The sequence below is a fragment of the Stegostoma tigrinum genome, chromosome 13, assembly GCF_030684315.1.
Source record: "Stegostoma tigrinum isolate sSteTig4 chromosome 13, sSteTig4.hap1, whole genome shotgun sequence".
Taxonomy (NCBI): Eukaryota; Metazoa; Chordata; class Chondrichthyes; order Orectolobiformes; family Stegostomatidae; genus Stegostoma; species Stegostoma tigrinum.
In genome coordinates, this window is record NC_081366.1 from 47,716,354 (window position 1) to 47,739,541 (window position 23,188).

The following is a 23,188-nucleotide window of genomic DNA, read 5'->3' on the forward strand; positions in this document are numbered from 1 at the left end:
AAAAGTAAAGTCACTATAGCCCTAGTGGACCACCAAACTGCTCTTCCATTCGAGACAGATGGTGGTTTAACCTGAAGGCCGTAACACTACAGGCATGGAGAGCACTTTGTAGCAATTTCAGCAGCTGCTGAATCCATACTATTGGTGTCGCAATGCATAGTAAACCTGCCATCAACCAACAGAGCTAACCAACCCCTCATCCGAAGAGCATCTATCTGGTAAACATTTCCATCCAACCCCCCCAAAAATACAGAGCAGCAAGGTCACAAGGCCATGTAGGACTTTAATAGAAAACAAATCAACTTTTTATCTCCTTAAGACCATGCATTAACCATCCACCAATCTGTTCAACTTGAGGTTGATCTTTAGGTAGGTTTAAGAGTGGTGTGCAATAACTTACTGGTTGTTTTCCTGACCTTTTGGCAAAGTGCCTAATCCCACTATTAGTCTTCTTAATGGCTGGAATGGTCCACATTGTATAATATCTTGCTTTAAAGGTTTCACCATGACATTTACCTGTTCTTATTTTTGCACACTGTATCAGATGAGGTTGGTATTTCATTTCAAGCTTTCTTCTACTGGATCCTGAACTTGTGTGGTTACCCATATTATAAGCTAAATAGTGTCTGTGAACAAGGAACACATTGACAGTTATTATTAGTTTAATTTCAGCATTGCAGTATAGCTGCTGTGTTATTACCAAATAATCTGGCTCACAGAGTTATTGATTCACTCATGACTCATTCATTACAGTATTGCTTAACTGGGTCCACTAATACAGATGCAGAAAAAGAGAAGTATGCAAATCTTGGACTTTCCAACATGGGTTCATGCCTTTACCGCATACAGAAAAACAACTTCTGTTTTATTGCATAATTAGATCAAGACACTAATACTGCTCAGGGTGTATGATTTATTCCCATTTATCTAATGCCTTACATATGTTATTCATAATGACTTAGAAATATCAACATCAGAAATTCAACTTATAATATGAGAGCAAGTTTAAGAACTAACTCTCAGATTCACATATAAACTACGAAATTTCTTTAAAATAAACTCTAAAACACTTATATGAGTCTTGACATGAGAATCACATGAAGGTAGTTTTCAGCAGACTAATCAATATTGCACATTCATTGCCTGTTTGGTAACAGTGTAAATTGAAGACTAGGTAGTTCAGTGCTCAAGGTGCAAAAATCCTTTCGGGTTTCATCGGTTCTACTTCAGTCTCTCCAAATTCAGGAACCCACAGGTTTTTCATCAATCGGACCTTTGTCACCCATAAGTCTCTGCAGTAAGAGATCATCCCTGCTGACCTTCCACAAGAAGTGACAAGATTTCTAAAGGAACAAAAGGGGTGAAATCATAAAAGATGGAATATATCTTTCTGGTGTGCCTGAATAACAATGAAACAGTAACAGCAAATTTCACAAACTCACAAGATGATATTGACATTTTACTTGCTGGTTCAAAAATAATGTGTTTTGGAATTTCTTGCAAAATTGCATCGTCTCACTATGCATCCGTGGCTATACATCAATATTGTGCCATTGAAAGTGCAGAAAATTGCAGCAAAAGTGATTTATGCTTCATGTTTGCCAAACCCCTCATTCAAAGTTAATTACATTGGATTAGACATTGCTGGAGTATGATCAGTTACAATTTTACCTCATAGTTTAGCTGGAACATAAATTCACCACAAACAGCTGGGAATGCATGTTAATAACAGAGCAGCAAGGGCACAAGAGCATGTAGGACTTTCATAAATGACAAACTAACAGTCTATCTCCTTAAGTCCCAGTACAAAATAAGGGCGCTAAAGAAATAGAATGAATCCCAGGGAAAGAAATAGAATGAATTGGATAAACTGGAAGCACAAAGAGAAATAAACAGAAGGTAAGAAGAAGGAAAATAAGAAAAAGAAAAAATAGGAAAACAAACATTAAAATTAAAAATGTTATGAAGTCTAGGAATAATTCTCTACCCAAGGGAATGAGATTCATCATCAATTGCTGCCTTTCTGAGTCTCTAAGGTTGAATAATATTGTGGAACCATGGATCTTGTATTAAAAGAGGCCATGTGTCACTAAATAGCAATGCTAACTTTTGTGGCTATTTCAGTTCATTTTGTCTGTGTAAATGCAGCATTTTTCATCACTAGTTGGAAACTTGGTAACATTCTTTTGAAACAATTTCAGTGTCAGATTTGTATGAATTGCACTAATAAGTTAGCTATTTATTTTGTTTTGTCGTATACCTCTTTCTAGACTTCACCAGTGGCTTATGTGTAATACAATTAACGAGTAATGTGTTGTATTATAGGAAAGGCTGGAAAATAATGTTTTAATGCAGATCATTTTATTCCAATTATTATATCTGAAGAAAGATTTACAGTGACTAACAATGTTTTGAATCCATAGAAAGTGTGATATTTTAATATTTTCCTGTATGAAGCAGCTATTTTACCAGGAATTTCTGGAGAACCTATGGTATATGTGTATTTTGTACAAGAAAAGTTTTAGTGTTTATATCCAGACAGCACTTGTAAATTGTATTCATTAAATAGCTCTTCTTGTGATAAATGAAAGGTTGTTTCAGTCTATTAATTCAAAATAATCATGAGTATTGACTGTTCGAACCACACTTACAGAGGGGATTGCCTTTCTATTTCTAATGCCTAGCTAGGCTTGCCATTGTCAACTGGGAGCCAAGTGGCTAACAGAATCAGAAATGTTCATGGCACAGAAGGACAGCATTCATCCTATCCTGACTCTGCCTACCAAATAAATAGCTATCCAGCCTCATCTTTGCTTTTAGCTCTTAGTTGTTAACCATGCTGGTTATGGCACCTCAAGTGCATATCTACTTATTCTACAAATGCAATCATGACTACTATCACTACCGAGTTCAAAATTAATACACCATCTGGGTGAAAATATTACTTCTCAACTTCTCTTTAATCCTCTATCAATTACATTACATCTGTACCCTTAATTAATCACCTCTGTGCAAGTGAGCTATGTCTTTCCCACCACTCTATCTAGGGTTTTCACGAAGTCATACACCTCAATTAAATTTTCCCTCAGGCTCTTTTGCTCATAGAAAACAGCTTTTGCATTCTTTTCTCATAATTTTGTGGTCTTGGCAAAATTCTCATAAATGTCTTCTGTACCTTCTCTACTACATACATATTCTTTCTATGTTGTGATGACTAGAACTGTATGCAATATTCTAAACATAGCCTCTCAATTTTATACACATCTAGCATATCCTCCTTGTTCTTACATTCTATACCTCAGCTAATAAAGGAGAATCACAGATCTTTCCTTAGCCAATATATCCATTTGTACTGCTTCAAGATTCAATTGACATTTACTCCAAGGTTCCTCTGTTCTTCTAAATTTCTCCGTATTCTTTCCATTTATTGTGTATTCCTTTAGTCATATGCTCTTCTAAAATGCATTTGTTACTTCACACTTGAGAATCATAGAGTTATACAGCATGGAAACAGATCTTTTGGTTCAACTTGTCCGCAACGACCAGACATCCCAATCTGACGTCGTCCCATTTGCCAACATTTGGCCCATATCCCTCTGGAACCTTCCTATTCATATACCCATTCAGATACCTTTTAAATGTTGTAATTGTACCTGCCTCCACCACTTCCTCCAGCAGTTTGTTCCATGCACACACCACCATATGCATGAAAATGTTGCCCTTCAGGTCCTTTTTAAATCTTGCCCCTTTCACTTTAAACCTGTGCCCTCTAGATTTAGACACCCCCGTCTCAGAAAAAGACCTTGGCTAATCACCCTATCCATGCCTCTCATGATCTTATAACCCTCTGTAAGGTCACCCTCAGTCTCCAATGCTCCACTGAAGAAAGCCCCAGCCTGTAACTCAAGCCCTCCAGTCCCGGCAACATCTTTATAAATCTTTTCTGCACCTTCTCAAGCTTAATAACATGCTTCATTGAAAAAGATGACCAGAACTGTGTGCAATATTTTAAAAGTGGCCTCACCAATATCCAGTATAGCCCCAACATGACATCCCAACTCCTGATACTCAACGCTCTGACCAATGAAGGCAAGTGTGCCAAACATCTTCTTCACCACCCCGTCCATCTCTGATTCTACTTTCAAGGAACTATGTGGTCTCTCTCTGTGGTTTCTCTTCATCTAAGTCTCTTTATTCAGCAACACTCCCCAGTCCCTACCTGTAACTATAAATCCTGCTCTGGTTGGCCTTACCAAAATTCAACACCTCACACTATTCTAAATTAAACTCCATCTGCCACCCCTCGTCCGTTTGGCCCATCTAATGAAGGACCCATTGTAGTCTGAGATAATCTTCCTCACTGCCCACTGCACTAACAATTTTGGTGTCACTTGCAAACTTATTAAACATACCTCCTCCTATATCCGCATCCAAATACTTTATATAAATGACAAAAAACTATGGACCCAGCACTGATCTTTGTTGCATATTGCTGGTCTCAAGACTTTGGTCCAAAAAGCAACCCTCTGTCACCAGCTTCAAGCCAATTTTGTATCCAATTAGCTCGCTCCCCTGGATCCTATGTGATCTAACCTTCCTAACCAGCCTGCCATGTGGAACCTTATCGAGCCTCTCAGTACAAGTTCTATTTTCCTAATTTAACTTTAACTAATTGAGATAAACCACACAAATGACAGGATGTATTACTGAACAAACTGGAAACAAACTTCTAATCACAAAAGCAGCCTTTGCTGCCTACCCGCAATGAGCCAATTTTAGACCTCACACCAAAAACTGAAATAAACCAACCATTTAAATAGTAATATTGTCAGATTGGGTTAAAAGTTGGGAATTCTGCAATTAGTGTTTCTTTTCTTGTTTATGCATTCGTGGGATAAGGGTGTCACTGGCTAGGCCAGTATTTATTGCCCATCCCTTAATGCCCACAGAGCAGTTACATGTCAACCACATTGCTGTGGGTCTGGAGTCACATGTAGGCCAGACCAGGTAAGGATGGCAGTTTCCTTTGTTGGGGAACCTGATGGGCTTTTCCCAACAATCAGCAATGGTTTTGTGGTCATTGCTAGACTCTTAATTCCAGATATTTATTGATTTCAAATTCCATCATCTGCCATAGTTGGATTTGAACTCAGGTCCCCAGATCATTACCTGGATCTCTGGATTAACAGTCCAGCAATAATACCACTTGGCCAACACCTCCCTGCAGTGGCTCATCTCATAACTGCCCAAAACTTGTCTGTCTACTATCTACAAGTCAGGAGTATGATAGAATATTTTCCATTTATCTGGATGGTTCAAGAATCTTGAAAGCATCCAGGACAAAGTAACACACTTGACTGGCACCCCACCCACCACCTTAAACATTTACTGTTCCAACACACAGTGGCAGCAGTGTGTACAATCTGCAAGAAGCATGCAGCAACTCAGCTTCCTTCAGTAGTACCTTCCAAACCTACAGTCACTTAGAAGGGCAAAGACAGCATCTTACATGGGAACATCACCATCTACAAGTTCCTCTCCAAGTCACATTACATCCTGACTCTCTCTTCACCCAGTGGAGACCATAATGCCAGACTTTGCCATCCCGGACTGAGTTTGCCACCTGGGTTGCAGCAGTCTCAGCCCTCTGTATGAATGCTCAACTCTACAGGAAACAGGTCAGTGACCTTCTCCACTCTACCCGTGTAAGTGTCATCATCTTCTCTCCAATATCTTCCTTTCGTTCAATCTTTGATCCTGTACCCACTGGCCACCAAGGCTCCACAAATCTCTCTAGCAACTGCAATACCTTCCCTCACTCACTATAACCCATCACCAACTTCTAACGCCATTATCCCTGCGAATCTGCATTTCCAACTCACTCACTCAAGATATCTCCCCACCTGTACCAACAGTATTGGCTGTGTTCCCCACTTTCATTGCCTTTAATTCCAGCCGCTCTCTCATTCTGGGCAGAAAGAGTCAAGACAGATGTTGCACCTCAACCCTTATCTGGAAGAACCCCTGACTCTGATAACCCTGAACCGATAACAGAGGTAACTTGACCTTCTGTGTCAGGGCTCTCTGGCTGAAGGCTAAGCCTCTTGTCTGAGGCCTGTTGAAAATTGTGACAAGCAGCTCAAAGTGAGTGAGCATTATGACAGCAGGTGGAGATCCCAGAAAAGCAGCCTGGCCTAGTCCATGAGCTGGGTGCATGTCCATGAGCATATCATGTCCTTGCTGCAGTATTACAATGATAACTGCTGGTGCAGCCTGAGTTGCAGAAGTGTCTTCGAAGTGAATCACAGAGTTTTCTAGTGGAAAGCAGAAAAGATGGCTCAAGATTGCGCTCAACATCAAAATGGGCCTCACCACATTTGTCAGCAATTCTACCATACATCTCGCCCTAGCTCATATTGCTTAGGTTTTATAAGATTCTATACTCTGCTTTTTAATTGTTTTGACCTACTGGGAGTGTTCTATGCTTTTGGTGTTTTTTTTCTCACATTTGAATGGTACATCTCATCATTTGTTCAGAATGTTTGCTATATTGTCATCAGGAATTAGCTGATTACTGCTTATTAAAACTGCCCAGCAAGTATACAGTCAAATAAATGTTGGAAAAGCTGTTTTTTTTTCAAATTGTTCTGTTTAAACCTGTTCAATTCTACTTGATAATTTATTCATTTTAAAGTGGGTTCACTGTTTTGACATGGAGCATAAAGGCAATCTTTAGCTTAAGGGGTTTATGTTAGAAATATATTCTGAAAATTGCTCTAAAAGATTGTTGACTGAAGATGAGTTAATGATTTTTCACAAAATTGGGCCAAGTCCAGAGACCTTCAAATGATGGGTAGGGCCCCAATGTGAAAATCTCACCCACAATTCCAATCCCCACTGCACTCCAAAACCCCACTTCAGTTTCAAAGTCTGGCTACTGTAATAATGTTGGAAAGTACAATGCACAAAATAAGGTCCCACAAAGAGGAATGAGATGAAGCATACCTCTTTGATCAATCTTGTATCTCCTCAACGTTTAAAGCAATTGAGACATCCTACCTAACAGCGCTATCTCATTGTCTACATCTTCAAACAGTCAAATACCCACCAATGTTCAGATCCAAGCATTGGTCACTCTGTATCGTTGTTATGACTATGTGTTCATATATTTTTATTTTTATCAATGCTTTCGATTCATTCATTTTGTTACCAATGCTGTGCACATTCAGATACAGATCCTTTAAATGTCTTTTTTTTATCATTCTTCCATTCTTTTACCTTATCTGCAGGTTTTATTCATAGAATCATTGAAATTCTACAGCTTGGAAGCAGGCCATTTGGCCCATCGAGTCCAAACTGACATTCCAAGGAGCATCCCACCCAGATCTACCACCTTACACTAACCTGCAACCTTGTATTTCCCAAGGCTGATCCACCTAACCTGCACACTTTAGACTGTGGGAGGAAACCAGAACTTCTGGAAGAAACCCATGCAGACACAAGAGAATGTGCAAACTCCAGATAGGCAGTTGCCCAAGGATAGAATTGAAAACGGGTCCCTGGTGCTAAGAGGGCCCTTACTGCATTCTTCCTTCTTTCTTCTGTCTTCATCTCTCCAGTCTTGTTTATCTGATATCAAATTGGTGGTGGATCAGGTAACAATTCAGACGTCATAATCATGAAACAGAATCTCTTACATGCGACAATTTGATCTTGCACCTCCCACTACAAGCTCCTCTCCTGCCTACAATGAATGTTTTGAACAGTGGTACTGGGCTGAGTCTAACTTTCTAGATTCATGCTCTCAACTGCGACAAACTGTCTCTTTCCCATAACAATACAACTCCTTCTACCACAACATTCCCCCCAGCCTTACTCAATTTTGAATGGCTTCTTATGTCGTGGTGCTAAGGTCAGTATGTTCATCCACTTTGGAGACACCGTTATCTTCCATTTGTAAGGGAAACTCAACAGCAGGTAACAATGTTAAGGGAGGGCAGCTAAAGCAATTGTACTAGGGCCTCTGACAGTAGGTGGTGATAGTGGAGTAGGACACTGGGCATGGCAGCTAAGACATTCAAACCAACCCATTCTGGAACGAAAGGGACCTCTGTGGAGAAGGGGAGGCCTCATGGAAAGAAGGATCAGGCAAAGGATTTCCTGGACCAGATGTTAACCACAGACATAATTCCATGTATACACCACGTCTTCCACATTTAACATTAATTTCCTTTCATGTTTGTAGTTAACTGTTGCGAATGAAATTAAAAAATCCCTGCTTCATGATCTTTGGAATGTCTATATATGCAAATCTCATTATGCGCATACATGCTGCAAGACTATTGAACTAGTTTATAACAATAGCTATCGATCAACTGCAAGGACTGAGACTCCTCCATTTTATGTTCTCAGTTCCATACCTGCTTCACTTGCAGTAATGCCCTCATGGAACAAAGTATCCAGGTCACCTTCCCTTCCCTGGTGCATCTCAGTGTCTGTAGCTCAGCGTCCAGCTCACTAACTGAGCAGGACAATCCTCAAATCACAGTTACTCACTGTGGGTGACACTGTGAGGGCCACCCCCCACAAATCACTTCATTTGACATTTTTATTAAATGATAGTTCCTTTAATTTTGTCTTTTTTTTAAATAAACCATACTCATCATGGCAGCAAAGCCTAAAACTAGAAGTGAAATCCTACAAATGCTAACAAATTACATTATCTTATAATAAACAATTGGAAAAACATTGTTACCAATCAAACCAGACCTATTTCCCTGTGATGTCACACTGATTTCTCACAGAAGGTCATTGTAGCCCAGTTGCCACCCACCTCTGCCTTCTATTTAAAATGGAAATCCAGCCCCTCTCTTTTTAGAACAAATGTCCATCACTTTCTGCACATTTCTTTTTAAAATGAGGATTCATTCTCTCTGTACCCTTTACAAAAAGAAGCTGTCCACTCTCTGGTCTCTATTTAAAATAAGGGTCCACCAATACCTTCACATTGCTTTTAAAATGTAGGTCAATCTCTTCTTGCTCTTTTCTATTGCATAAATGGAAGGAGAAATGCTCAGCAGGATTGAGAAAGAATCTAAAAAGGCAATAAACCCAATGATACACCAGGCGTACAAGGAAAAATGACAAGAGAAATTTGATTTAAAGACAGATGAAATAAGAAGGAAAAATATCTAAATTTTAAAAAGTGACATTTTTAAAATCTTCCTGCAAACGTAAAATCAGAAGGAATGAAATGCCATACTTGTAATAGTTAATTTTCAGCGTTATTAATTGGCAATAATTAACAATTAACACATCATAAATATATATTCACAACATTAATTAATAACCCTAAATATATGCAGTCAATTTGTTTCATAACTAATACTCAAAGACAAGAAGTTCCTTTTAGTTAGTACATACAGTGGGTGAGACAGGTAATGAAAACTTTTCCTCATAATATTACAGCAGGGCAAGGCAGGACAAATCAGAACATTTAAAATTCAAAATTACTGTGCATCTTCCCCCTATCTAAAAATGCTGAATTATTTACCCATAATTATCAGTGAACACCTTTAGCCTTACCATTATTTAGGAAGTAAACTTTGGCCCATTTTGGGTCTTCATATTTAAACCACTTAAGAGTTATATGAGTGCAAACTGAAAGTGTTCAAGAAAGCTGCTGGAAAGTGCAATCTTGTTTATATTCAATTACAAAGTGAAATAATATCAATACTGCCCCACAGTGACAGTATATCATTCGGTGGCAGCCTAACAAAAATAGTCCAGTGCTTTTCTCAGGGTCTAGTTTCTGTTTAGATTATTTCAGAGGGAACAGCTTGGTCTGTTATCCAAAATTGCCGTATATTATCAGCACTATGACCACAAATTAGAAACAGTACAAGTTCAACCATAAGGAGCCAGATTTTCAACAGCAGGAAGGGACAGGAATGGGTGTGGTTGGGCTTTGAGTATCTGAAGTTGAAACATGAATCCAAAAAACTGAATCCAAAATCTTACTTCTGCTTATCCCTTCCTAAATGCTGTCAGAACTATTGAGTTTCTCCAGCGCTATCTGATTTTATTTGATGTGGGGTGGCATGGTGGCTCAGTGGTTAGCACTGCAGCCTCACAGCACCAGGGACCCGGATTCGATTCCAGACTCAGGCAACTTTTCGTGTGGAGTTTGCATGTTCTCTCTGTGTCTGCATGGGTTTCTTCCAGGGCTCTGGTTTCCTCCCACAGTCCAAGGATGTGCAGGCTAGGTGGATTGGCCATGTTAAATTGCCGATAGTGTTCAGGGGCGTGTGGGTTATAGGGGGATGGGTCTGGGTGGGATGCTTCAAGGGGTAGTTTGGACTTGTTGAGCCAAAGGGCCTGTTTCCACACTGTAGGGAATCAAATCTAATCTAAAAAAGTTTGAAAATCATGATCCAGCAGGTCAACCTGGGATCTTGATGCTTCCAGAACAGTTTCAGAGTTTTGGAGGATCAGTTGGGGGAAAGAATCAGAATAATCATATAATGTAAATTAACAGCCCCTTCAGCTCTTCGAGCAGTTTGTTACAATCCTGATGTGAAGTGAAATGGAATTTTTAATTTTTTTTCAGGTGGACTCAATCAATCTAATGGACGTGAGTGCACAGCTATCAGTTTCATCTCAGGATCCGATGAACTGTATCTGCATTGGTCTTTGAAACAAAACTGTGGAGCATACTTGCCTGGATGGGTGTAGTTCTGACAATACTCAGTAAACTTGACGTCATCTGGGATAAGATCAAAAAATGCAGCCCAACTGATTGGCACCACATTCACAAACATCCAGTACCTTCACCATCAATTCTCAGTAGCAGCAGGGTATGCTACCTGCAAGATACACTGCAGAGCTTCACCTAAACTCCTAGACAGCACCTTCTAAACTGACTGCCATTTCCATCTTGGAAGATGAGGGCTGCAGATACATGAGAACACTACAACTGCAAGCTTGCCTCCAAGCTGCTCGCCATTCTGACTTGGAAAAATATCACCATTCCTTTGCTATTCTAGGGACAAAATCCTTGAATTTGCTCCTTAAATACATTATGGGCCTAACTACCACACATGTATTGCAGCCATTCAAGAAGGAAGCTCACCACACTTTCTCAAGGACAACTATGGATGGGCAATAAATGTTGGTCTAACCAGAGACACTGACATCCCATGAGTGAATACAAAACGTAGCAGTGTAACCAATATTAGCCTTACCTTAGATAACAAGGTGTACAGCAGGCCGAGCAGCATCAGAGGAGCAGGAACCTGACGTTTTGGGCCTACCGTGATAGGCAGTTCCCACTTCCTACACTGGTCAGAATCTCTAATTGGTTACAAATCTGTCTCCTGACCACTTAGTTCGTTCAACTTTAAAAATCATTTTGTGATAGTTGACAGGACAGGAATTTATTCAACTATGTGGTTTCTGACCCCATATTGAAAATCTGGTCCATGTCTCAGATTCATTGCATAATTTATAGTTGCTGTGCAAATAATTTGAAATGTATTTAACTTAACTAATTTATATGAATACATTTTTGGTTATTTCAGCATCTAAATAAATTATGATCAAATGTCTTAAAAAGAAAACAAATTTTAAAGTCATAACCAAATACAATATACTCTGTTCAAAAATAGCATAACTTTCAACTAGTGAAACCTGCAACAATTAAGATACATTATAAGTAAACAAATTTCCTTGGGGCTAAATTCTTAAATTTAAACTGTCTCCAACTCATCCTAGCTAAATTATATGGACATGCAATTTCATAATCATGAGGAGAAAGCTCAGATTTTTTCTTAACCCAAGCTGTAAACATTGAGGCCAGCTCTAATGCCTCTACTTGGGTTCTGACTGCAATTGGTTCACTTAAAGGAGACTGGATATTGAACTTTGCAATATAGTATCTAGAGAATATCCAGAATAGATGGAAAACAGTGCAAGAGATGTAGTTTTGCATTCTGGTTTGTCCTTTAAATTTTTAGCAGTAACATCTTATTCAGGTAAGTGAGGAAGTCACTATGTTCCTTGTGAACAATTGTTCTTTTGCAATCACTATACTAAGGACAAAACACCAGGGATAATCATGATTTTAGATAGTTTAAAACAAGTGATATCAATACATACATCTGCCTTGATTTTAAATTCATTTACTTTTCCCAAAGTCAAAATAACCCCAAGAAGTCTTGATAATCTAATTAACAGTAGAAACATATTAAAAGGAAACAGCATTGAAATATTTACAAAATGGGGTTACTGGCCTGAATAGTACAGAGGTCTGCTTATAATGCAGAAAACAATTCCACACCAACAACAAGCATTACCTTCTTATGAGAGCCACTCAGCTACAATTTTGGTTGCTGTCCAATTTATAAACATCCACGTTACGTAGACCTTTTTGTACCAGGAGGCTGTCACACCTCTTAGGATTGATTATCCGATCTGGTGAGTGTTCAGTGATGAATTTGGGTGACTTTGAGTGAGGTTAACAAGGGGACACATATGGCAAAGCAGCCTCAGGCTTTGCAATTGTCTGACAGGTTTGAGATTCATTCAGCTTATCTGGATGAGAGTAATGCCTGAAGTAGGAATGAGCTGATTAAGGCATCATGGTACAGGAAGCCACTCAAGAAAGGGAAATAAGAAGGAATGTAGTGGTAGTAGAGATCAGTATAATGGGGGAATAATCATGACTATCCTTGGTGTTTTGTCCTTAGTATTGTGAATGCAAAAGAACAACTGTTCAGAAGGAACATTGCGACTTCCTCACTTACCCGATAAGATGTTACTGATCAGTATAATGCTCTGCAGCGTCCAAATGACAATGCTGCCTGCCCTATGCAGGGTTCAGGATAACTGGAGAGGAGTTTGGAGCAGAAATGTGAGGATTCAATTGTCATGCAGGCACTAACATCATGGACAAGACCAAGAGGTAAGTTCTCCATTGTAAGCATGAGGAGATGGAGGCCAAATTAAGATGCAGAAACTCAAAGATTATAATGTCTGGTGTGTGAGGTGTTGGGGTTATAGTTTGTGGGGCATTAGCACCAGTATTAGAGAAAGCAGTACATGTAATGATGGGATTGTTTCTATCTGAATTATGCTTGGGTCAATGCTCTTGCCAAGCACAGAACTAGGAAAGTGGAGAGGATTTTACATTTATTAATGATGGCAAAGGATCAAATTTGGCAGATTTGGAAAATCAAATACAGTGGGCCAGGACAGGTTAATAGAAACAGGAAAAAAAGAAAAATTAATGCAGGAACTGATAAATAGCCTTTGACAGAAAGGGATGTGATAAGAATTGAAGAGTCAACCAACAGGTCAGACTTGAAATTGAGAATGAAGAGATGTAACTAAACATTCTGTCAGTGAACAAACATGGCTTTTGAAACCAAACGGATGGCCTGAGAGTGCAAATAGAAGTACGGCCTGATAGCGATTAGAGTGATGGTTGCAGGATGGCAGACTGGGACCTGAATCTTGAGGAGTACATGATGTTTATGAATGACACGTAAATAAGAAAAGGTGGTGGGGCAGCTCTGTTAGTTAATAATGGTATTTGCTCAATGAAAAGGGGTGACCTAAGGTATGAAATCTTGTCATTAAATCAGTCAGATAATCATAAGAGATTTTAACCCACACATCATTTGGAAAAATCAAATGGGCAAAGGTTGGCTAGGTAAGGAATTCATGGATAGTAGGAACTGCAGTTGCTGGAGAATACGAGATAACAAGGTGTAGAGCTGGATGAACACAGCAGGCGAAGCAGCATCACGGGAGCAGGAAAGCTTGACGTTTTGAGCCTAGACCCTTCTTCAGAGGCTCTAGGCCTGAAACAACAGCTTTCCTGCTCCTGTGATGCTGTTTGGCCTGCTGTGTTCATCCAGCTCTACACCTTGTTATCTAAAGAATTCATGGAATGTTTTCAGAATAACCTCTTAGAACAGCGCATTCTGGACCTAACCAGAAAGCAGGGAATATTCAACTGTATTGTGTAATGAGATAAGATTAATTAATGATCTCAGTGAAGGTGCTGCATGGTAGCAGAGACCATGGCATGATTAAATTTTACTTTCAGATTGAAGGAGAGAGAAGTGTGTCTGAGGCTATTTTGTTAAAATTTAACTAAGGGCCTGAAAGCAGAGGTGGCTAAGGTGAATGAGGAAACTGCATTGAAGAATAGGCCAGTAGGGATGTAGGGGCAGACATACAAGAGAATATTTCTGAATATTTCTGAATAGAACCATTCCAATAAGATAGGGAAGTTCCATGGGATGGACCAACCAAATTTGGTTAACTAAAAATGTTAACATCAATCTTAAAGAAAAAGCATTTGTTTACACAAAGACAGGGAGCAGGTCAGAGAATTGGACAGAAAGTAAGAACAACAAAGTATTACCAGTGAATTAATAAGAAGGAAAAACATAGAGCTTGAGAGAAAACTAGCCAGAAATATAAGAACAGATAAAATGAGTTTCTAAGCATTTTCAAAAGTGGAAAACTGAGTGTTGTTCCTATAGAAAGTGGGCCTGGAATATTAATAATGGAAAATGAGAGTACAAACCGATATTTAACATGTAACTTCACTGAAAAGCGTACAAGTAATGTTTCAAAGCAGTGACAAGCAGAAAACGATAGTGGATGAACTCAGGGGAAAAAAATGGGGAGATCAAATGAGTCAAAGAGCGTTACAGCATGGAAACAGATCCTTTTGTCCAACTTTCCCATGCCAACCAGATATCCTAAATTAATCTAGTTCCATTTGCCATGATTTGACCCATTTCACTCTAAACTCTTCCTATTCATGTATCGATCCAGATGCTTTTTAAATGTTATAATTGTACCAGCTCCCATCACTTCCTCTAGCAGCTCATTCCATAGAGATACCACCATCTACATGAGAAAGTTGCTCCTAAGGCCCCTTTTAAATCTTCCCCTCTCGCCTTAAACCTATACCCTCTTATTGATTGGTGGAGCATGCTTGAAGTAGTGAATGGCTTACTCCAGCTCCAAATTTTGTATGTTTTTATGTAATACTTCACTATTATTTTCATGCATTAATGATCTAGATTTGCATCCAGTACTCTTGAAATGCATATTTTTCCATTATTATTTTACATATTTGCAAATTAAGCATTGCTCTAAAGTGGACTATCTTGCTTTACTCATGCTGTACTTTGTATTGATATAATACAAAAGGAAGTTGAAAAATTTCTTTTGTACAGCTTTCTAGAAATCTACAAACAATAGAAATCTATTTCATAAGTTCCCAGGATGCCTCTGGAAGAATTACACTTATAATGAGATTTTTTAAAATTTAAGACTTGCCTTTAATTGAGGCTAGTAAGACTCAGTTTTGATCTACTAAATAGTCTTTGAGGTAATGAAGAGAAAAAATACCCTACAGACATAAACTCCTTTTATAATTCCAAAACATGCGAAAAATAAAAATTTCAAAGCCAACTAAATGTCTGAAATATATTCAATGCAATTAGACACAGCGTCACCAATTTGAGCACTAGTCTGATCACAAATAATGAGATGAAAAACCTATAAACTTGTTTTAGTGGTGTTGGCTACAACATAGGTTATTAGCAAGGTCATAAGACAAACTCACCTGCTCATTATTTAATATAGCTCTGGGATCTTTTATCTGAACAAGCAGATGAAACCTTCTTTTAGCATCTGAGCAGTGACAGTACTGATAATGCAGCACTCCTTCTGCATGCTATTGAAATAGCAACCAAAGCTACAGATAATGAAATGTGAGGCTGGATGAACACAGCACGCCCAGCAGCATCTCAGGAGCACAAAAGCTGACGTTTTGGGCCTATATCCTTCATCAGAGAGGGGGATGGGGTGGGGGTACTGGAATAAATATGGAGAGAGGGGGAGGCGGACCGAAGATGGAGACAAAAGAAGATAGGTGGAGAGGAGAGTATAGGTGGGGAGGTGGGGGGGGATAGGTCAGTCCAGGGAAGGCGGACAGGTCAAGGAGGTGGGATGAGGTTAGTAGGTAGGAGATGGAGGTGCGGCTTGGGGTGGGAGGAAGAGATGGGTGAGAGGAAGAACGGGTTAGGGAGGCAGAGACAGGTTGGGCTGGTTTTGGGATGCAGTGGGTGGAGGGGAAGAGCTGGGCTGGTTGTGAGGTGCAGTCGGGGGAGGGGGCAAACTGGGCTGGTTTTGGGATACGGTGGGGGAAGGGGAGATTTTGAAGCTGGTGAAGTCCACATTGATACCATTGGGCTGCAGGGTTCCCAAGCGGAATATGAGTTGCTGCTCCTGCAACCTTCGGGTGGCATCATTGTGACACTGCAGGAGGCCCATGATGGACATGTCACCGAAAGAATGGGAGGGGGAGTGGAAATGGTTTGCGACTGGGAGGTGCAGTTGTTTATTGCGAACCGAGCTGAGGTGTTCTGCAAAGCGGTCCCCAAGCCTCCGCTTGGTTTCCCCAATGTAGAGAAAGCCACACCGGGTACAGTGGATGCAGTATACAACATTGGCAGATGTGCAGGTGAACCTCTGCTTAATGTGGAAAGTCATCTTGGGGCCTGGGATAGGGGTGAGGGAGGAGGTGTGGGGGCAAGTGTAGCATTTCCTGCGGTTGCAGGGGAAGGTGCCGGGTGTGGTGGGGTTGGGGGGGCAGTGTGGAGCGAACAAGGGAGTCACGGAGAGAGTGGTCTCTCCGGAAACCAGACAGGGGTGGGGATGGAAAAATGTCTTGGGTGGTGGGGTCGGATTGTAGATGGCGGAAGTGTCGGAGGATGATGCGTTGTATCCGGAGGTGGTGGGGTGGTGTGTGAGAACGAGGGGGATCCTCTTTGGGCAGTTGTGGCGGGGCGGGGTGTGAGGGATGTGTTGTGGGAAATGTGGGAGATGCGGTCAAGGGCGTTCTCGACCACTGTGGGGGGAAAGTTGCGGTCCTTGAAGAACTTGGACATCTGGGATGTGCGGGAGTGGAATGCCTCATCCTGGGAGCAGATGCGGCGGAGGCGGAGGAATTGGGAATAGGGGATGGAATTTTTGCAGGAGGGTGGGTGGGAGGAGGGTGGGTGTATTCTAGGTAGCTGTGGGAGTCGGTGGGCTTGAAATGGACATCAGTTACAAGCTAGTTGCCTGAGATGGAGACTGAGAGGTCCAGGAAGGTGAGGGATGTGCTGGAGATGGCCCAGGTGAACTGAAGGTTGGGGTGTAAAGTGTTGGCGAAGTGGATGAACTGTTTGAGCTCCTCTGGGGAGCAAGAGGCGGCGCCGATACAGTCATCAATGTAATGGAGGAAGAGATGGGGTTTGGGGCCTGTCTATGTGCGGAAGAGGGACTGTTCCACGTAATCTACAAAGAGGCAGGCATAGCTGGGGCCCATGCGGGTACCCATGGCCACCCCCTTAGTCTGTAGGAAGTGGGAGGAATCGAAAGAGAAGTTGTTGAGGGTGAGGACGAGTTCGGCTAGGCGGATGAAGGTGTCGGTGGAGGGGAACTGGTCGGGCCTGCGGGACAGGAAGAAGCAGAGGGCCTTGAGGCCATCTGCATGCGGAATACAGGTGTATAGGGACTGGACGTCCATGGTGAAAATGAGGTGTTGGGGGCCAGGGAATTGGAAGTCCTGGAGGAGGTGGAGGGCGTGGGTGGTGTCACGGATGTAGGTAGGGAGTTCCTGGGCCAAAGGGGAGAAAATGGAGTCCAGATAGGTGGAGATGAGTTCGGTGGGGCAGGGCCCACCCCCTCCTGCACCACCGACTCCCACAGCTACCTAGAATACACCTCCTCCCACCCACTCTCCTGCAAAAATTCCATCCCCTATTCCCAATTCCTCCACCTCTGCCGCATCTGCTCCCAGGATGAGGCATTCCACTCCCGCACATCCCAGATGTCCAAGTTCTTCAAGGACCGCAACTTTCCCCCCACAGTGGTCGAGAACGCCCTTGACCGCGTCTCCCGCATTTCCCACAACACATCCCTCACACCCCGCCCCCGCCACAACTGCCCAAAGAGGATTCCCCTCGTTCTCACACACCACCCCACCACCTCCGGATACAACGCATCATCCTCCGACACTTCCGCCATCTACAATCCGACCCCACCACCCAAGGCATTTTTCCATCCCCACCCCTGTCTGGTTTCCGGAGACCACTCTCTCTGTGACTCCCTTGTTCGCTCCACACTGCCCCCCAACCCCACCACACCCGGCACCTTCCCCTGCAACCGCAGGAAATGCTACACTTGCCCCCACACCTCCTCCCTCACCCCTATCCCAGGCCCCAAGATGGCTTTCCACATTATGCAGAGGTTCACCTGCACATCTGCCAATGTGGTGTAATGCATCCACTGTACCCGGTGTGGCTTCCTCTACATTGGGGAAACCAAGCAGAGGCTTGGGGACCGCTTTGCAGAACACCTCAGCTCGGTTCACAATAAACAACTGCACCTCCCAGTCACAAACTATTTCCACTCTCCCTCCCATTCTTTAGATGACATGTCCATCATGGGCCTCCTGCAGTGCCACAATGATGCCACCCGAATTTTGCAGCAACAGCAACTCATATTCCGCTTGGGAACCCTGCAGCCCAATGGTATCAATGTGGACTTCACCAGCTTCAAAATCTCCCCTTCCCCCACCGTATCCCAAAACCAGCCCAGTTCGTCCCCTCCCCCCACTGCACCACACAACCAGCCCAGCTCTTCCCCTCCACCCACTGCATCCCAAAACCAGTCCAACCTGCCTCTGCCTCCCTAACCTGTTCTTCCTCTCACCCATCCCTTCCTCCCACCCCAAGCCGCACCTCCATCTCCTACCTACTAACCTCATCCCACCTCCTTGACCTGTCCGTCTTCCCTGGACTGACCTTTCCCCTCCCTACCTCCCCACCTATACTTTCCTCTCCACCTATCTTCTTTTCTCTCCATCTTCGGTCCGCCTCCCCCTCTCTCCCTATTTATTCCAGAACCCTCACCCCATCCCCCTCTCTGATGAAGGGTCTAGGCCCGAAACGTCAGCTTTTGTGCTCCTGAGATGCTGCTGGGCGTGCTGTGTTCATCCAGCCTCACATTTCATTATCTTGGATTCTCCAGCATCTGCAGTTCCCATTATCACCAACCTAAGCTACAGACTTTTGTTTTGTATTGACTGTTAGTCAGCAATCTGGTATTGCAAATTACCATTCATTTTAAAACCTAGCTATTTTTAGTCAATTTAGTTCAGTTCTAAGATTACCAGTCCCAAATGGAGCCAATTGTGAAAAGGTTCACGAGGATGACCCTCTGTATGGAGGGACTGTCTTATGAACAAATGTTATACAGGTTTGGGCTCATTGGAATTTAAACGAATGAGAGGTGATCTCATTGAAATGATATGCTTTTGAAGGGGCTTGACAGGGTAAATGGTGGGATGATGTTTCCCATCATGGGAGAATCTAGGACCGGAGGGCATAGTCTCAGACTTAAGGGTCACCGATTTAAGACAGAGATGAGAAGAAGTTTCTTTCCTCAGACGGTTGTAAATATTTAAAGCTCCACTTCACAGAAAACTGTGGTAGAAGAGTCCTTGCCTATTTTTAAGGATGAGATAGGCAGATGCTTGATCACGAGGGGAATCAAGGGTTATGGGGAAAGGACAGGAAACTGGATGTGAGGAATATCGGATTAGTCATGATCCTATTGAGTGGTGTAGCAGGACCAAGGGGCCGAGTGGCCTACTTCAATCCTGTTTCTAATGGTCTTATAGTGATTCACTTTGCCCGATTAGTTTAAGTAGTGAGAATTTCAGCATGTCTGGCAGCATCTGTGCAGAGAAGCAGACTTATATTTCGAGTCCAGTGTCACATTTCTGCAAAAACTGGAAGTTACTGAAAGATTTTTTAATCAACTTTTGATAAAAGTGAAAGTGGAACAAGGGCTGCTCATGTAGAAGCTCAGTGCAGCAGTCAAAGACATTGTTAATGGTGGTGAAATAGAAAACACAATGTAAAATGGGCATTTTTTTTTCTATTCACTCATGGGTATTGCTGGGTGGCCAGCATTTATTGTCCATCTTGATTTGCCCTTGAGAAGGAGGTGCTGAGCTTCCTTCTTAAATTGCTGCAGTCCATGTGTTGTAGGGCAATCCACAATGCCCCTATTTTTGGAATTCCAGGATTTTGAGCCTTTGACACTGAACTCAGAAGTCACATGACTCTGGATTATAGTCTAGCAAGTTTATTTGCAATCACATGCTTTCAGAGCACTGCTCCTTTGTCAGTTGACTTCAAGTGGCACCCCCACATCTTTGACCCTGAAGGAATGGCAAATATGCTTCCAAGTCAGGATGGTGAGTGGCTTGCAGGGGAACCTGTAGCTGTTGGTGTTCCAATGTATCTGCTGGCCTTGTCATTCCAGATGGAAGTGGTCATGGGTCTGGAAGGCACTCTCTAAGGAGCTTTGGTGAACTTCCGTAATGCATCTTACTGATAGTGCACACCGCTGCTACTGAGTATTGATGCTGGAGGCAGTGGATGTTGTGCATGTGGTGCCAATCAATCGGGCTGCCTTGTCCTGGATTGTGCCAAGCTGCATGAGTGTTGTTGGAGCTGCACATGACAAACGGGAGCATTCCATCACTCTCCTGACTTGTGCCCTGTAGATGGTGGATGGGCTTTGGGGAGTCAGGAGGTGAATTACCCACTGTAGTATTCCTAGCCTCTGACCTGCTCTTGCAGTCATTGTATTTATGCAGTAAGTCCAAATGTGTTTCTGGTCAGTAGCGACCCACAGTAGTGGTAGGTGATTGAGTGATGGCAACAACACTGAAACTCAAGAGGCCGTGGTTATATTGTTTCTTATTGCAGATAGTCATTCCCTGACATTTGTGTGCTATGCATGTTACTTGCTACTTGTTAACCCAAGCCTGGATATTGTCCAAACCTTGTTGTATTTAAATATGGACTGCTTCAGTATCTGTGGAGGCACGAATGGTGCTGAACACTGTGCAATCATTGGCGTGAAACATGTGAAAGGGAGAGAACGGGTCCTCTCTACTTACAGTAAAGAAAATACGACACACGCACAAGATAAGGCTGTTGGTGGAAGGAGAATGTAGGAAAAACATTGTGTGGTCAGTTTCAATAGCCTTGTTTGTGTCTCATTTCTTGTGTTTTGTGTCCATTGACACCTTACCTTACACCCATTTTACATCTTTTTTCTCCTTCACCAATAACAAGCCCTTTGCCTTTAGCACAAATCCTCTCCACAAGGAGCCCATGCTCCACCTCCACCTCTGTTAAAAGTACATAAAAAAAATTGTCAATGCTTTTCAGTTCTGACAAAGTCATACCAGACTCAAAATATCAACATCTTTTTCTCTCTCTCTCAACAGATAGGACCAGACCTGCTGAGTTTCTCCAGCATTCTCTGTGTTTGTTTGCAATTTCAAGCCTCATGCTATTTTGCTTTTACTAGTGATAGATTGTTTGAACTCATCAGGTTATTAACAAAAAGGTAGGCATTTATCATAATTGTGAGAGGATGATTAGGGTTTAAATTTTTTGAGTAACAAAATTAAAATGAGAAATTCTCTAACTTCTGAGAGAACAGCAAAGTCTATAAGTAGTTTTGATATTAAGATTTTTTTTTTAAAAAGTTATATATTCAGAGGATTATGGGCATCAATATATAAGTGATATTAGTATAGATGATTCCTGGGGAAAAACAGTAACACAAGACTGAATATTTTCATTGTGGCTAAGACTGAGTTGCATTGAGTTTTTTGGAGGGTTTTGTGCCATGAGACCTAATGGGTTTGCTCCCCCTGTTTTACCAAGCTCACCTCATTAATAACCTGCCACTTCCCTATGGCATCCCTCACATCCGATTTCTGCCTTATTTAACCAAGTGCTAGTCCCTGATCGACTCACCACTCAGTGAAAAGCCCAGAATTAACTATCATACCTTGTGCGCATGTGGTCATTAGAAGCCCATCGTGATTCTAGACAAGCACCGCCAGTCTGGCGGTGCCCTACATGGTTCCTGACATTTGCTCCACACATTGTAAACGGGATAAAATTCGCATCTAGCTTTTAAGGCAGAGTCATGGAGGTCCTGCTGAGCAGAAGAGTGCAGAGATGGGACCAGCGGTCAAGACCACAACACCAGAACATACCAGAGATAGTAAGGGCTGCCGATGCTGGAGTCTGAAATAGCATAGTGTGGAGCTGGAGGAACACGGCAGGCCAGGTAACATCAGAGGAGCAGCTCCTCTGGTGCTGCCTGGCCTGCTGTGTTCCTCCAGCTCCACACTGTGTTATGCCAGAGCATGCCAGCTTGTTCTGACATTGTTCTCTAGACTCAAGCAGTCTCAGTCATTTGGAAGAATGCATGTCACTGTCAGAAGTCAATGTGGGATTCAGAAGAAACCCACAGGGCAGGACAGAGCTAAAAGAAACTTAATTGCATCAGAGAAACCTAATTGTATCAAAGAAGCTTAATTGTATCAGGGTTAAAGTTTCTTGCAGTTACTTTCAGGTCATTTCCAAGTACTTGCCCCGGTGGGACAAACAAACCCCTTAAGAGTAATAGATGCTAACGGTTAAAGAATTACAATAAGAATGCCCTGAAAAAAAATCTTCTATTGGTCATATCAAGGATCTGATAACTGTGGTACTTTGTATCTGGTACAATCTGGTATAAAAAGAAGCCACATCTACTGTCTGTAAGAGGGAGAAAAATTCCAGCTCAAGCTTAAACTCAGAGCTCTCTCAACAAAGACTACTGAAGACATTTTACCATCTCTCTGTTTCTCACTCCAGTTCACATTATAAGAAGAACACCAACAACTTGGCATAGTTAACAAGATAACAGGAACGGGTCTGCTTTCCACAGTCACTTCACTCCACAGTGAGGTAAGGTCTCCTCCTTCCTAAAAGTCTGCAGGCAAAGGTCAGACTCTTTTTTGTTTGGAAAGTCCCATCCAACATGATCAGAAACAGAATGTGAATTTATTCCCAGTGAACTTGACTTAAAGGGACACGTCCCTGTCAGTAATTTGATAAAATCATCTGAAACAGTTCATAGCCAAGTGATGTAAGAGAGTGGTAGTAATGGCCAAGAAACTATGAACTACAGTAAAAGGCAGGTAGGCACCACCAGATACATCAGAAACAAAAAGAATATCTCAAACAACAAT

The 23,188-nt window shown here is 42.0% G+C and overlaps 1 protein-coding gene across 3 annotated transcripts in view; it reads right to left on the reverse strand.

The window, feature by feature from the left end:
- Positions 1-203: 203 nt before the first annotated feature.
- The window catches only part of LOC125458143 (histamine H2 receptor-like), a 57,457-nt gene continuing 34,472 nt past the window's right edge, over positions 204-23,188 (reverse strand). The window contains exons 3-4 of one of the 3 annotated variants that reach the window (XM_059650728.1): positions 1,274-1,343; positions 204-626 (exon numbers count right to left, since the gene is read on the reverse strand). In XM_059650728.1, coding sequence (XP_059506711.1) covers positions 609-626; positions 1,274-1,343 — 88 coding nt within the window. In that variant the 3' untranslated portion in view covers positions 204-608. The other 2 variants (XM_048543057.1, XR_007248779.2) reach the window with 2 other exon arrangements.